This window comes from Pelodiscus sinensis, chromosome 1, assembly GCF_049634645.1.
Source record: "Pelodiscus sinensis isolate JC-2024 chromosome 1, ASM4963464v1, whole genome shotgun sequence".
NCBI lineage: Eukaryota > Metazoa > Chordata > Testudines > Trionychidae > Pelodiscus > Pelodiscus sinensis.
In genome coordinates this window covers 63,228,685-63,244,500 of record NC_134711.1, presented here as the reverse complement: position 1 = coordinate 63,244,500, position 15,816 = coordinate 63,228,685, and the positions used below count along the sequence as shown (strand labels likewise).

At 40.9% G+C, this 15,816-nt stretch overlaps 1 protein-coding gene across 3 annotated transcripts in view; it reads left to right on the top strand.

Moving 5' to 3' along the window:
- Positions 1-1,363: 1,363 nt before the first annotated feature.
- MDM1 (Mdm1 nuclear protein) overlaps positions 1,364-15,816 on the top strand; it is a 43,915-nt gene continuing 29,462 nt past the window's right edge. The window contains exons 1-6 of one of the 3 annotated variants that reach the window (XM_075931414.1): positions 1,364-1,773; positions 2,597-2,711; positions 7,832-8,202; positions 8,619-8,753; positions 10,409-10,588; positions 14,127-14,266. In XM_075931414.1, the coding sequence (XP_075787529.1) occupies positions 1,756-1,773; positions 2,597-2,711; positions 7,832-8,202; positions 8,619-8,753; positions 10,409-10,588; positions 14,127-14,266 (959 nt within the window). In that variant the 5' untranslated portion in view covers positions 1,364-1,755. The remainder of the gene's footprint in view (positions 1,774-2,596; positions 2,712-7,831; positions 8,203-8,618; positions 8,754-10,408; positions 10,589-14,126; positions 14,267-15,816) is intronic. The other 2 variants (XM_075931421.1, XM_075931428.1) reach the window with 2 other exon arrangements.

Here is a 15,816-nt window from a genome sequence, read left to right as displayed (position 1 = left end):
ATTTATAGTAAAGAAATATGATCTAAAATGCATTTTTAGGTGGTGGTGAAGATAACCAGGTGATGCCATGTTTTAACTGCTCCTGGGCACAAAGTCCATCAGCAGCCAGTGGGCTTGTGACTATAACTTGGTTAGTAGTTTTTTACAGATATAATAATTCATGTGATATTTTGATCCAGTTTCAATACATTTGAGGAAGCAGACACCAGCTCAAACTTGGAGGTCTGCATTTTGAACAAGGAAGCTGTTGTCCAATAGGAGACAATACATATCCCACAGAGGAGTTAAAGAGTTTTAGCCTCTTAACTGGCTCCTTAAGAAAGTGTCTCGAACAATACAAAGAAACATGACCGCTAAGTTGTTTTACTTAGCAAAGCTCATGGTTTCAAGTGACTAAAATATCCCATGAGTATATTACATATTAAAATTAGGATTTTTTGGCCTTTGGTATCCCTGAATACAAGAAGTGAAACTTGTTGAATCTTTGGAATGCAGAGCATATCTTCCTCCTTTGTATTCTTGAATATACACAAATGTTTTATTTTGTTTAAAAGGTAATTATAGACTGTAAAGTTGCCTAATACTCCACACCAATCAACAATTTTTGATGAATGCTTATTATTAATTATACTTTTACTAATTATTATTACTTTTTAATACATGGCTTTCTTCCACGTAACTTTTAGCGTAATCAGCAGTAATTGGATCGTACCATATTTCAGTTGGAATGCTTGGTACCTTACAATCATACAGACAACAATGTTCAGGCCTCACGAAGTTTAATCAACATTAAACTGACAAATCAGTGAATAACGACTGCAAACCACATTAGGTACAGAGAGTCAACAGTGGAAAACAGAAAGGCTATGAAGTTCTCCTGTCAAGGTAGCAATGTCTTAATGAGGGTTAGGCAATGCTGGGGCATGGATGGATTTTTCAGGGAACATAAGTATACCAATGAAAGTTTACAGTGTAGACCTGGGCTCAGTTAGTTGTACTGGTACAAAGTAGTGTACACTGTAACTGCTTTCCCTGTGCACAGGCAGCTTTGGGATCCTCTTTGGGGCATTCTGTGATCCTTGCCACTTGGATCCTTGCGGCTTCCTCTTTGGAAGCAGTGTGCTGGCACCCCAACAGCAAACCCCACATCCCAGAGAGCCCTGAGCCTTTGTATAACCCCCTCACACCTACTGGGTGTGGCTCATTGTCCCACGTAGTGGCACTTAAGGCAACTTGCAGAGAGAAAGAACGAGTTTGCTCTCCACTGCCTTAGCTAAGAGCCAGGAGGCTTTTGGCTCAAGCAGTTGAGGCTCACTACTAAGCCCCAGAGGGCCCAGGTTAGATTCCGCCTGCTGGGCTAGCGAACTGGCCATGGGCGGGGGGCAGAAGGCCCAGGGGAGAGCCAGCCTGAGGAAGCAGAAGCCCCACAGGCAGCGACCATCCCTCCCTGGACTGGAAAACCAGCGGGTTCCTGGGGCCCCCAGGAGCAGCCCGGCAAGCGGGGCCAGGGCATGTGGGGAGGCTCGAGGCGGCCCCAGCAGGGTCAGCCCGGAGCAGAGGCTGCTGAGGCGTCTGGAAACCTCGCCAGGCCCCCAGCCCGCTGCCGTCTGCCCCCAACCCAGCAGTAGGGGGGAAGCCGCCGGCAGCGGGGCCTGATTGGGCGGCTTCCTGCGCAGGCGCCGAGGAGGGAAGCCAGGCCGGGGGCTCGCCAGGGAAACGGGAGTGTTTACAGCCAACGGCCCCGCCGCCGCCGCCATGCCCGTGCGCTTCAAGGTGAGGGCGGCCCCGGCGGGTCGCTGCTGCAGCGGGGCGCAGCCTCCGCATTTGCCCCTTTGTGTTAGGGGCCGGCTTGGCGCCCCGTCCCCTCCGCCTTGCGGGCTGCACGGGCCGGGTTGGTACCGGTCCTGCGTGGGCGGGAGCCGTGTGGGCTCTGGGTCGGCACAGGACAAGGCGATGGGGCAGGACCTGTGTGATAACGGGGCTGGCAAGCGGCTGGGGGGGGGGGGGGCTAACTCCGTGGGCCTGACCCTCACGGGTGGAGGATGCCGCTGTGCTGGCAGAGGATAGGGATGATGCAGGGCCCCTGCGCGTTGCACTGGCATCGAATCGTGCGTGTGGGCGGTGGGGTACTGAGCTCGAGAGTCGCTTGTACGGGGAGTGAAGGCACAGGATGGGGGAGGCTTGTGGATGACGCTCATCCAGAAGCCGGTCTCTTCACTGTTTATGTGGTACAAGAGATGTACAGGGTGTTCAGCAGAATATCGAGAAAAAATACGTTTCTTGCTCCCAGGAAGACTGATTCAGACAAATATGATCCGAGAAACAAGTTTGGGATGACCTGGAACCATGGTTAAAACTTAAGAATATGCAGATTTTAGGCGTTATCCCTGGCATATGAAATGGTGCTGTAATACTCTTAGAAAGCAGAACAAAAAGTTTTTGCTTACTGTCAACAAGATTGTTTTAGAAGAGAAAGAGTTATCGGACTCCTATGCTTCACAACATGCCTGTGGATATATAAGAGCTGGGAGAGGTGTTGCTTTTGGGAGTTAGGTGGAGAATGACACCACTCACAGTGCATGTCCATTTGCTGTAGGGATTGAGTGAATATAAGAGGAACTTCAAATGGGAAAAATCAGATCTGTCAGAGTTTTGTGACCCTTCACAAGAGCAAAAATCCTCAAGGGCTGGACTTCGATCTGATCAACTAGGTAAGCTATTAGAAATAACTGCCATAACTTCTACATCATCTTTGCACAGAGCCCAAGTTTTGCAGAAAGTGAACTTGTAGTTTGCATTATTTATCTAACCCCTGAAAAGTACATGCCATTTACCAGTGTACATCAAACTCTAAACATAGGCACAGAGTTACCACAAGATGGGTTGTATTGCAGGAGCATAGGGTGGAGTAATCCAGTAAATTAGGTATTTGAGATGTTTGTGTTCTTAGGCTTATAGTGGTACAGGATAACAAGATGAAGATTTATCATTGAGAGGCTTTCTGAAAGATGGGCTTTCAGTACACACATGAAGGAAGCCGCAGGTCTTGGAGTCATTATGCAATAATTAGGAACTATTGCTGTTTGCATGAAAGAAGACAGGCAGGAATTAGAAGAGATGGTAAAGGACACCACACATGGGCTACGTCTAGACTGGCATGATTTTCCGGAAATGCTTTTAACGGAAAAGTTTTCCGTTAAAAGCATTTTCGGAAAAGAGCGTCTAGATTGGCACAGACGCTTTTCCGCAAAAGCACTTTTTGCAGAAAAGCGTCCGTGGCCAATCTAGACGCGCTTTTGTGCAAAACAAATCTCAGCTGTCTACACTGGCCCTTTTGACCGAACGGGAGCAGCATAGTATTTCTGCAAAAAGCACTCATTTCTTACAGTAGGAAGTCAGTGCTTTTGCGGAAATTCAAGCAGCCAGTGTAGACAGCTGGCAAGTTTTTCCGGAAAAGCGTCTGATTTTCCAGAAAAACTGGTCAGTCTAGACACAGCCATGGAGTAGAAAGCAAAAGATGAGTAGGAAAAGTTTGAGGTAGTGTATGGTATAGACAAAAGAGATTAAAGAAAGGTATAGATATGAATATGCAGACACTCTGCAAAGTGTTCATATTAGAATAAAATTAGTTGCCTCGTTTGAGCTTGACATTTAAACCTTATTAGTAAAATTGCTTGTCAATGTAAGCACTAGGCAATTTGATAGGATAATTACTTATCTTGCTAGAGCTACCTTCTGCCTCACCACCTTCTGCTCTAAGTGCAAGGTACTACCTTTGACCTTGCCTTTTCTAACAATCATATAGCAATGTGTATAGTGTTATTAAAAATATTCCCCAAACAGAATACTCTGTAGCTCACACTTTTCCCCTGCTGAGACAATGAGAAGAAACACCTGACAGGTTGCAGTCATGTGGCTTTATGCACTACAGGTAGTTTGTCAGATACTATAGTGATGAGTTCAGTGTAAGAATATGCATTTTTATTATAGAATGTAATTTACCTCCAGTGAGATTTCATGAAGGGTGAATTAGTAGGCACCCGGGGCTTGATTCTTAGTGCTTTTGCAATCAAGACCAAGGGTTCAGTTATTCATGGATCCAGAGTTTCATAGGAAATGCTAAGCATGTTCAGCTCCAAAGTGAGGGCAATATACTCAGCCCTATGCACAATCAAGGCCCTGGGTTAGATAATTAACCATGCCCTTCTTCTTGGCCTTGGGTCTTTTTAAAAATTGAAGTAATCTCAGTTTAGATTTATTTAAAAAGATAACTTCATGAAAGATCAAATCAGAGTACAGGTAAATATCTACTTTAGGAAAACAGCAAGCTTTTTTTTCTCATGAGCTAAATATAAATTAAAATTCTTGTACCAGACCCCACATTTGCACTTACCTTTCCTTATCAAGGAAAATGAACATTTCTACTCATTGTTTCCATAGGAATGCTACGTTTTAGTACTATTTGTGTCTTAAACTGGTACTTGCATTTTAACAATTTATAATTAATATGTCTCCAAGTTATTGGATTTTATGTTGTCACTTTATTTCTAAAATTAAGATTTTAAAAATTGTAGTGACACTTTTGAAATTGATTTTTCTACTCCTCTTGCAAAGTCTTTTGCACAAAATGCAGTTAAATGTAACTCTGAATTCAGTGGTGTTGATTTTTAAGTTAAACAGCTCTCCCCTCTTTTTCGGAAGTTCTCAGGAGGAGTTTTGCAGGTAGCATTTAGAAATCACCTCACCATCAGAGTCTTTTCTGTATGTTTCTGAGGACAAATAAGAAGTTGGAACTGTCATCTTTGCTGGTTCTCTCTGGTTTCTCAAACAAAAATGGTTTTCAGGTAGTCACTGACAGCAAGACTCTCAGAGTAATTCCAAGAAAGCTTTTATTTGAACCAATATTGCTAACACCAAACATTAAAAAAAATCATGTCTTAGCTCCAAAGTCATAGAATTGATTAAATCTTAATTTAAAAAATGAGGTAATTTTTGTTTACCTTCTGATTTAAGCCTCTGTAAATGTGTCACATTTCCAAGTTTTTTTCCATAGCCACGAGAGCTAGAACCTTTAAAGTAGGGCCACATCTTCACTTCCTGGAAGATGGATGCTATGGTGGTCGATTGTCTGGAGTTCGTTTTAGTGGGTCTAGTAAAGATCTGCTAAATCAAATGCTGAGGGTGCCCTCAGAACTCCTACCCCTTGCGAGGAGTAGGGAAAGTTGATGGGAGCATTTCTCCCATTAACCTCCTGCTGTGAGGACGCGCCGAAGATCGGCTTAAGGTATGTTGACTCCAGATATGGTTTTTTATGTAGCGGAATTGTGTATCTTAAGCTGACCTTTGGCCGTAGTGTGGACCTGGCTTCAGATGTCATGTACCTAGACTTTAGTAAGGCATTTAATACGGTCTCGCATGATATTCTTATTGATAAACTAGGCAAATATAACTTAGATAGGGCCACGATAAGGTGGGTGCATAATTGGTTGGATAACCGTAGTCAGAGAGTTGTTGTTAACGGTTCTAAATCCTGCTGGAAAGGGATAACAAGTGGAGTTCCTCAAGGGTCTGTTTTGGGACCCGTACTGTTCAATATCTTCATCAATGATGTAGATATTGGGATAGAGAGTACGCTTATTAAGTTTGCAGATGATACCAAACTGGGTGGGGTTGCAACTTCTTTGGAGGATAGGGACATAATTCAAAATGACCTTAGCAAGTTAGAGAAATGGTCAGAGGTAAACAGGATGAAGTTTAATAAAGAGAAATGCAAAGTGCTCCACTTAGGAAGGAACAATCAGTTCCATACATAAAAGATGGGAAGTGACTGTCTAGGAAGGAGCATGGCGGAAAGGGATCTAGGGGTCATAGTGGACCACAAGTTGAATATGAGTCAACAGTGTGATGCTGTTGCAAAAAAAGCAAATATGATTCTAGGTTGTATCAACAGGTGTGTTGTAAGAAAACTCGTGAAGTCATTCTGCCGCTCTACTCTGCACTAGTTAGGCCTCAGCTGGAGTACTGTGTCCAGTTCTGGGCGCCACATTTCAAGAAAGATGTGGAGAAATTGGAAAGGGTACAGAGAAGAGCGACAAGAATGATTAAAGGTTTAGAGAACATGACCTATGAAGCCAGGCTTCATGAACTGGGCTTGTTTAGTTTGGAAAAAAGAAGATTAAGGGGGGACATGATAGCGGTTTTCAAATATCTAAAAGGGTGTCACAAGGAGGAAGGAGAAAATTTGTTCCTCTTGGTTTCTGAGGACAGGACAAAGAGTAATGGGCTTAAAGTGCAGCAGGGGAGGTTTAGATTGGACATTAGGAAAAAATTCCTAACTGTCAGGGTGGTCAAATATTGGAATAAATTGCCAAGGGAGGTGGTGGAATCTCCCTCTCTGGAGATATTTAAGAACAGGTTAAATAGACATCTGTCAGGGATGGTGTAGACAGAGCTTGGTCCTGCCTTGAGGGCGGGGGGCTGGACTCGATGACCTCTTGAGGTCCCTTCCAGTCCTATTATTCTATGATTCTATGATACTCATCTAATCTCTGGGAACTAAGGATTTAATCTAAACATCAAATGTCACAAGACTCAGAAGCATGTGGGTTGGCAAAAACACAATTTCTTGTCATGGTTTTTGGTGTACTTAGGTTGTGTCTTTTCAATCTTTTTTTCCATTTTTATTCCCAACTTTTTTTCTGGTCATATTTAATCAGATACATCCTTAGAACACAACTCTCAAACTGCTAGTGTTTGGTTCGCTCTTGGCTCTTTCTGTCAAAATACATATTTAGTAGTTTCTCTTAAGAGATTATGTCAATTTAAGAATTGCTCAAAACAAACAGATAATGCTGAAAATTTCCTTCTGCCATTTTCCCAGTGTTCTTCCAAAGGTTACATAACTGTTTATGGTATTTATATGTTTTGTATCACAAGGATTCTGTGCATCTGACATTCTGTATGTTACCGTCTTCCTGAAAAGATGATTTAGTCTCTTTCCAGCTGCATTGTAGTTCCTCATAGATTAGTTTATATACTCTGTCTGCGACTACTCATCTCAGTCAAATAGAGTCCTTTGTTAGTTTAACACTCTCCAGCCGGATTGTGTTGTCACATGTTATTTAACCATTGTATGTTTAAAACCATCTCAGATAATCAGTGTCTCTTTCTTGTGTAACTATGAAAATGTTTTTCCAAGTTTTAAAAATATACTGTATAATGTATTAAAGAAAAGTTGTTTTAAAGACTACTTTAGAAGGTTTTTTTAAAAAAGGGATTCTATGCAGATATCCATACAAAATGTTATTACGTATATGGTGGCTGGTCACTGCTCTTCTTTGACTGTAAAGTGAGAATCTATTCAGTAATGCACCTATTCAAAATACTTCAGTAGTTTAGGAAGTTCCATGCCACACTTGGTCATTATCACAATGTGATAATTTTAGCCACATTAATCTTCTTAGTGGCTGCAGGTTAAGTTTCTGCCCTGAGCTATGTTCACTCACTCCCATTGACTACACAACAAGTTGCAAAAGAGGCAGAATTTGGCTTGTGCAGCTTGATCCTGTGACAAGCTAAGCACCCACATCTCCCACTGACTCAGCTAGGAATTAAAGGCAGTCAGCATGTATGTAAAAGAGCTCAAACTTTCATAGGCTCGTAGTTTGTAACTGTTCTTGCTCAGAGATATACAAAATGTATTGAAGATCAGTCTTGTGTTATGTACTCATATTTTCATCCCAGTATGTTAATATTCTAATCTTGTGATACAGTATCTTTAAATCTTACTAGATATATTTTATTGTGCTCAAGTTTAATGCATGTTTTGTAGGAATCACAAGAGAGCCAAACTTCATTTCCAAGAGAAGGGTGCCTTACTTCAACCCACAAATTTCAAAGTCCTTTGAATGGAGAGGAGACAGTGATTTGGAAGGATATTTGGATGACATACCAGAAGCTGAAGGTTTTGGGCCTGCAGAGTTACACAAAGATAACCACAATAATGACAGAAGTCTGGAAAATATTGAAACACCGGAAGCACCTAGGCTTCCTAAAAAAATTAGGTCCCACTCTGCAGATTCTAGAATTGAATCGGCCATCATCCTTGAAGAAAACAATAAGAAGTTGCCACCCCCAACGCCAGAAAACCAAAAAGCAGTATTTGTACCTCCAAAAAAGCACTTAGAAAAAATGGATAATGGGGTAGGGATCCTGAAAGATGTTTTCCCTTTCTTATAGTCTATTGGTAAAGTTAATGTGACTATTAAATTAAATATAGTTAAGATAGCTTTCCTGCTTAAAACTATTTTCTCTTTTTGTTATAATTTTGTCTCTATGCAACTATGAATTTTGACATCAATCTATGTTAAAATTCCATTATGTAGGAAAAATGGGACCAGATTCTGATTCTGCCTAAATCCATAGGAGTTTTTCAGTTGGATTTTTAGTTTGTAAGTTATGGTCTTCACAGATGTTATAGAGAATGAGATAGTGTATCTTTCATTCAGTTACTTGTCTTGATCTAAGCATGGAAATGATAAGTTTAGTTAAAAGTAAGTTGCAGCAACAGAAAGTAGCAGAGAACACTAAATGAAGATTCATTGTTTTATGTTGACCAGTTTCACAGAGTCCTGCAAAAGAAATCAGGCATGAATATTTCACCTTCAAATAATTTCCCCAGAAATTCTGAATATCAAAGGCAGTTTGTATGGAAAACCCCCCCAAAAAATTCTCCATTACTTGCAGCTGACCAGGTAATTGTAAAGAATCTGAAAAGTAAATATATAATTTAGTTTATCAATCAAGAAACTAATTTAATAACTATTATTTCCTTATATTTTGTGGTAGTAGACTGATATGTTACTTTATAGTGCCACTTTTGTTTTTTAATATATAAAAAGCATATTAATTCACATATACTCCCTTATAAAAAGATCTGATCCTGCATCTCCCTATGCAAGCAACATTTTCATTGAAGTTTCATATACTTCAGTGGGAATTTTGTTTTGTGTAAAGTCTGCAGGATAAGTTCAGTAATAGTTAAGTGTTGTAATATCACATTGTTTAAATTATGAAAGATTTCACTGACTGCTCCTTTGAATTGAGATTATATTACAGTGTTTCTTAAACTTTTTAAGACCGAGGAACATCAAACAATATTTTTTTTTAATGAGGAACACCAAGAATTTTTTGTTGAGGGGGAAAAAGAAAAAAGCTGGGGGAAAGTTATTGGGGGGGGGGGGAGGAGAAAGGTTGCCTTCCCCTTTAAGGGTGGCCATTTTAAACTCTGTTCTCTGCGGCACGCCACCGACTGCCTTGCGGCACAGTTTAAGAAACGCTGTCCTATTACTATGAGTCTGTTGCTCTCCTAATTGGTGTTCATTAAAACAGCTGTTCCATAGCAAAGACCAGGAAGTCTGAAACAGTAGGGGTTTTTTTCTTTCACATAGTTTTCTTCAAAAACATAGAGTAAAGGCCCTTGTCTTGCAAATGTTTGTGTGTGCTTAAACTTACTACCATTTACTACTAATTTGAGATCAATGGGACTACTTACAGTAGTAAAGTTATATACATAGACAATGTTAGCAATATTAGGGTTTAAAATTTAATTTTTTATCATGAGATTCTAGTGTTATTAACAGAGTATTGGATCTTGACTTTCTAACCACTATCTGTAAGCAACCTGATGAAAAGTACATCTGAGTATTACAGTACTAGAGACACCTAATCCTTGAACAGATGTATTAAGAATGCCCAAATTATCTCCGCCTCAAGATGATTGGTCTAATCCAAGCCCATATAGTAAAGTTGAAGAAAAATTATCTCTTAAAGGACATGACATATGCCATAGTCTCATTAGTCTGTGGGAAGATCAGGTCTGACCATTTGTAATAGTCAAATTCTTTTTTTTTAGTTTATAACACAGAATTAATTGCAGAAAAAAGGATGGATCAAATTACTGTGCAGTAGGAACATTATCTTAAACCACAAAAGAGTCCATCAGCAATGCTGACAGACTGAAATGTTGGTTTTATGGTGTCTTGTTTCAAAAATATGTGATGGGTACAAATCTTAAGGGGAATTGCAAAGATTTGTCAATCACCTTTTTCCCCAATTTAAGAAAATAAGCTTTTTGCTTCTTTTTTTTTTTTTAAGTCATAAATAAGGAAAAGCAGTTGGGTCTAATCTTGGAAGTGTTCCTGAATTACATCCTTGCTAAGAAATAAACTTAAAAATAATTACTGAAATTAAGTTCCCCATTTATCCTATATATCTAATAATTAACTTTTCCACAAACAGTATTTGTTCGCCCTTTGCTCTGTGTACATATTAGTGCATCATTATGATAACTGATTTTGAAAATTTGACTTCAAGATTAGCAAATTAACACTATATTTTAAATTCAAAGGTTATTCACAATACAAGTAAATCCATTCCCCAATTTAAGTCTCTTGCAATTACCCCTGAAACTGAATATGAGAAAAGTTTCAAAGTTTCTCCTCCAGCGAAGGAACCAAAATTGAGGAGTGATTTGGAAGAGAGAGAATTTCCTGTATGTGCACCAGTAAATATGTCACCTGAAAAAAAGGTATTAATATACTTCAGTATCTTTGAATGGTCTGTTTTAGTGTGTTTCCTGTTAAGTTTTAATTATTGCATATGACACTGACATTGGGAATGGTTCTGCTCTAAACCAGGAGAAACTGAGCAGTGTAGACACGCTCATAAATTCAGTCTAATGCTGAACACATAGATGCCATGGTCATGTTTCTGTGATTTCTGTATCCGGTATCTTTAGTTTACAAGTGAAAATAATGTTTTGTTATGCTGTCTACCCATACACATCCTTAGCTTAGCTCTTGAGAGTCTTTCCTTTCTGTGTACTGCTGCCAACAATAAGGAATCTGCTAGCCAAGTTATGCCCTGCTTGTCAACTATGCAGTCTCCTAATGCCCAAGCATGAGTAGAATTGAGTGCATTTTTGTATTGAGTGTGTGGCTTCTCTAGGTCTAACAGGAGTAAAAAGCAATAAGTGTTTTGTAATCACAAAAGTCCAAAGCTATGCATTTGAACTTGTACAGGGAATGAATACAGTGTGTGTAAAGATACCAATTTTACTGTCAGTTTTCAGACTACAGTTACACTTAAGGGTGCAGAGATTGTAATTTTTATTCAACTCACTTTTTAAATTGATAGGAAATTAAGTATTAGGCCAGCACACCATGTAGTATAGACCAGGGGTGGCCAACCCATTCAACAAAGAGAGCTGAAACAGCGGCGGAAAAAATGCAAAGAGCTGCACCAGAATTGTCGAGCCAAAAGGGGGGGGGGGGGGGGGAAGGAGGCTGCCCCTTTAAGAAGCAAACGTAAGCTTTTTTGGCCATATCAGGCTCCTGTCGATGGCCATCATCTTGGGCGCCATTTTGAATCACCATACCAGTGAGCACAGGGGGACTGGGGGCAGGGGCCTTTTGGGGGAGGGAAGGGGCGCAGGAGCAGCTTCACAAGCCACACTTTTGGGGCTTGCGAGCCGTGTGTTGGCTACCCCTGGTATAGACAGATTCTAGTATCTAGTTCAAATATTAGGATGTCTTTTGTAAAACCCAGACAATAGTCAGTTATCTCTTAGGGTATGTCTGCACTACTACCCTAGTTCGAACTAGGGTGGTAATGCAGGCAACTGGAGTTGCAAATGAAGCCCGGGATTTGAATTTCCCGGGCTTCATTTGCAACTCCGGTTGCCTACATTACCACCCTAGTTCGAACTAGGGTGGTAGTGTAGACATACCCTTAGATATTATATCCACTAAGGTAGTGATAGGTAAGGATGTTAGTGTATAATTGAATAGTCGTGTAACTGTATGATATTTTAGCAATTACGTGACTATTCAATAGTTCCTGGGGTGGGGCCAGCAACCAGTGCACTCCCGGCCCCTCTCCCAGGGAGCCCCCATCACTCCGTACTGCTGCCCCTCTATCAGAGGGGTGGCAGGCAGGAGCTGGTCCACGAGGGAAGCTTAAAAACCAACCTGTGCCTGATACAGAAGCAGCAGCATGGAGTGGCAGTTACCAGTGTCTGCGGGGGGGGGTCTGAGCTCCCTGCGGACAGATGCTGTTCTATAGAATACCAGAGCCAGCTCCTCACAGGCACCAGCTCCCCTGCCCTCTTGCTGCCTCTGATACAGAGGCAGCGGGGCGGGGAGGATGCATGTAGTTGACAAGATTGATAAGCCCAGGCTTACTGGTTAATCGTGAAGTCGCCTACACATTGACATCCCTAGTGAGGAATAAACTGCGGCCTGCAGGCCACATGCAGCCCCTTGGGGCCCATAACACATTTTGTTTACTTTTACCCATGCTCAGGGTTGTCAGATTCCGGTGGTTTCCATCTAGTTTTTTTCCTATCGGTATTACTAAAGTGACACACACATAAACAAGGGCAGATGAAGTGAGGTGCATGCTGATTGCACACAACATCGACTGTGAACTGTGTAATCCCTCTGCATCCAATCAAAGTGCTGCCATGGTTCAGTTGGCAGACCCCACAAATTCCAGATACATAGGTGCTGTTAGCAAAACTACCCAATCCCAGTAGACCATATTGGTTACAACAAGCTTGCTGAGATGGAGGGCCGCACGTGTGACCTGCTCACTGTCCTAAGTTGCTCATTGCTTCACTAAAGGCTGGTCTTCCCTAGAGCTTATGTTGACGTATTCAGCATTAGGTTCATTTTGTAATGAATATGTCTGTGCTGCCCAGTCCCTCCTATTGACCTAAAGCATTTTTAAAATTGACCCCTATACTTCACCTGAATGAGTGAAGCCTGCGGTGACGTTCATGCCTCCTAGAAACACTGTGCATTGTAATTTTGAGGAAGGGGCCTCCAGGTGGTGATTCATTGTGCTCTTGTGAATCCTCTGACAAGCACTTTGAACTCTTCAGCTAGGTGAATCGGAAAAGTCCCAGGGGAGTGTTTGTATGTTCATTTCCCATTAGAGCAGTGTGGAGTGCACACCAGCACAGCTTAGCTTGCATGGCCTCCAGCATGAACCATTCAGGAGACAGTGGATCTGATTCATGGGGGTGGGGGAAGACTCTGTGCAGGCAGAGCTCTAAAGCAGCAAAAGAAATGCTAAAATGTATGCCAAAATTACACTAGGCATGGTTGGTAAGGGCCACACCAAGGACACTCAGACATGCCGCCTGAAAATAAGGAACTACATGTATACTACAGGACAAGGCTGGTTCTGAGACACAGACATAGGAAACTGATCACATGCACCCATAACCATCCGCAGCAATGTTTTAGTCGCATGAGGCTTTGGGACCTTAGCCCAGCATTTCAGTCTGCTGCAGGGACTGTGGGACAGAGCACAGTGCATCACTCCTTGAGTCAATATAACCCCTGGTAGTAAGGTTTTGCTCTGTTGACAACAGTCACATAATGGGAACATGCAAAATTGTGCTCGTTAAATTGGTTGCTCACAGTCAAATTAAATAAAATCAACCTAATTTTCTAGTGTAGACATGCCCTAAGTTACTTTGCCAAATATTTCTTACTGTTGCTATTTCAAGTTGTATTACCACCAGTGCATTTGAAATTTAGAGATGGTGTGGGTTGTTGGTTGCAGGTGTGGCACCAATTCATCTTGAGTTGGTTAAAATACACTACAGTAAAAATACAAGTGGCGACAGGACTTTTTTCCCTGAGAGCAGAGTGGAACTGATTATATCAATAGTGGAGAATACTTATTCCTTATAAAATGAGGTTAACAGGGGCTTTCAAAAGAGGGTTTTTTTCCCCAGCATTTGACTCTGTGTAGATGGGCCAAATATCGGAAAAATCTCTTCCAGGAAAAGAATTGGAACAAGATATGCAAATGCAAGCATGATTTGCATACCTTCTTTTGAACCTCCCTTCCCCCGCCCCTCCGCAGTGTAGCTGTACCCTCAGTGCACGGTGTTGGACTTGATGACTTCTTGAGGTCCCTTCCAGCCCTATATTTCTATGATTCTATTTTTTCAAATGTTAAAGTAAAAGGCTAGTGTCAAACAGAATTTGTGTTTTCAGTTTTTTTTTAGTTTGTTAGCTAATATGGTATTTCTAAAATTATCTTTGCCTTAGAATGAAAGGAAAGAAATATTCCTAAAGCCAGAGGGAGATTCAGCAAATCAAGGGAAATCAGAAACAGAACAGAAACAACCCGAACAAAAAAATAAACAACATATTGCTCAAAAGCCCCTCTCTTTACATACAAGTCTTGGGTATGTATATATAGGAAAATCAAATGTAGAACTTAGGTATTCAGCACCCTAATATTGTGAGGGGTGGTGGGCATTCATTATTTTGACATTGGAATCAACTGCATTACCTTGTATATCTGTATTACACTTTATATCCATATACATCTTTTTTTCCACTTCATATCAGCATTGTGATTGTGCTTGCTGTGCATAAGCCAAGACATTGCAGCATTCTTCACCAGCTCACTCTGGATCATTGCAGTGCTGCACACAAAGGCAATTCAGTTAGTTCTTGTAGTGCAGTCCCCCATTGCTGTAGGTTATCATTCAGTGACTGCTTTGAAAATTTTGGCTGCCAACTGAGTCACCTGTAAATTTGCTCACTTATTGGTTGCATGCAGGCCCTGAGGTACTTGGTGGTTCTCTGCTGCACCATGCCTCATACATTAACATGAAAACTTGCAAGTGCCATAAAAATATGGAGAAAACTGAGTTGGTCAGATAATTCTATGGGTATTGCATACACCTTCTGCTTCTCAGTATACTTACATTGCTTTGGGAGGTCATACTCTTCTTTTTAATGCAGGAGCTCCTATGCTTTTGAGGTCTGAAAAAGAGAGAGAAAACCCCAGAAAATGGACATCAATCAAAAATGTACAATCCACTCTTGCCACCTTCTAATAAATTAATGTGCCTCCCCATTGTTTTTTTTCACCCACTTTTCTTTTTTTGAGGTTTTACTAGGGCAGGGGTGGCTCAATGTCTTCTCTGCAGGCCTGGACCACTCTTATCTCTGGACCTTGGGAGATCAGTTTGTTTTGCTACAAACCAAGAAAAAACACAAATACAACAGATGCATTTATTCATGGAAAAACAAATGAAAATAATGAGATTAGTTTCCTTAACTCTTTGGTTGTTAATGTTTTGGCCTTCAGACTCAGAGTCATATTAGCAGTAGCTTTTGAAGGCTGGTGATCCTCTGCCATGATATCTGTTGCGAGGCTGTAACCCTCTGCCCCTCATGATCCTGCAGCGGGTATTTGTGCAGAAAAGAAGCACACAAAGCAGTCATTAGAGCAAACCCAAATTGTGAACACATGCAAACACACAACATTCATCTTTTGATTGACTTGTATCAGTTGCAGATTCATTCTGTATTTTGCAGGTTTTACTCCTGGAAAGGAATTAGTTTTAGTTTTGATGCACTCCAGTGTTGCCTCTTGAACTGGTTTAATTGCACCATCGTAAGTAGAACATAAAGGACCAAGTTGTGATAGTTTCAGAGAGGGAAAACAGACTTTGCTCAAAAATTAGGGAAGGTTTCAACTATGATTTTTTCCTCCATATTAATATATGCTAGGTTAATTTTATTTATGAACTTTTGCCTTTTTATAGTCTGTGTTCCTAAAGAAGTGTTGAACAAAAGTGTTTATTTCAAGTTGATTCTGAAAATGAAGTTAATTGTATTTTGGGCCACGTTAAAAAGATGGTGATTGAAGTGTTCCTGACATTTTAGGCAGACAGAGCTAATTTTTGTATGTTTATGTATGTACATGAGGGATTGGTTGTAA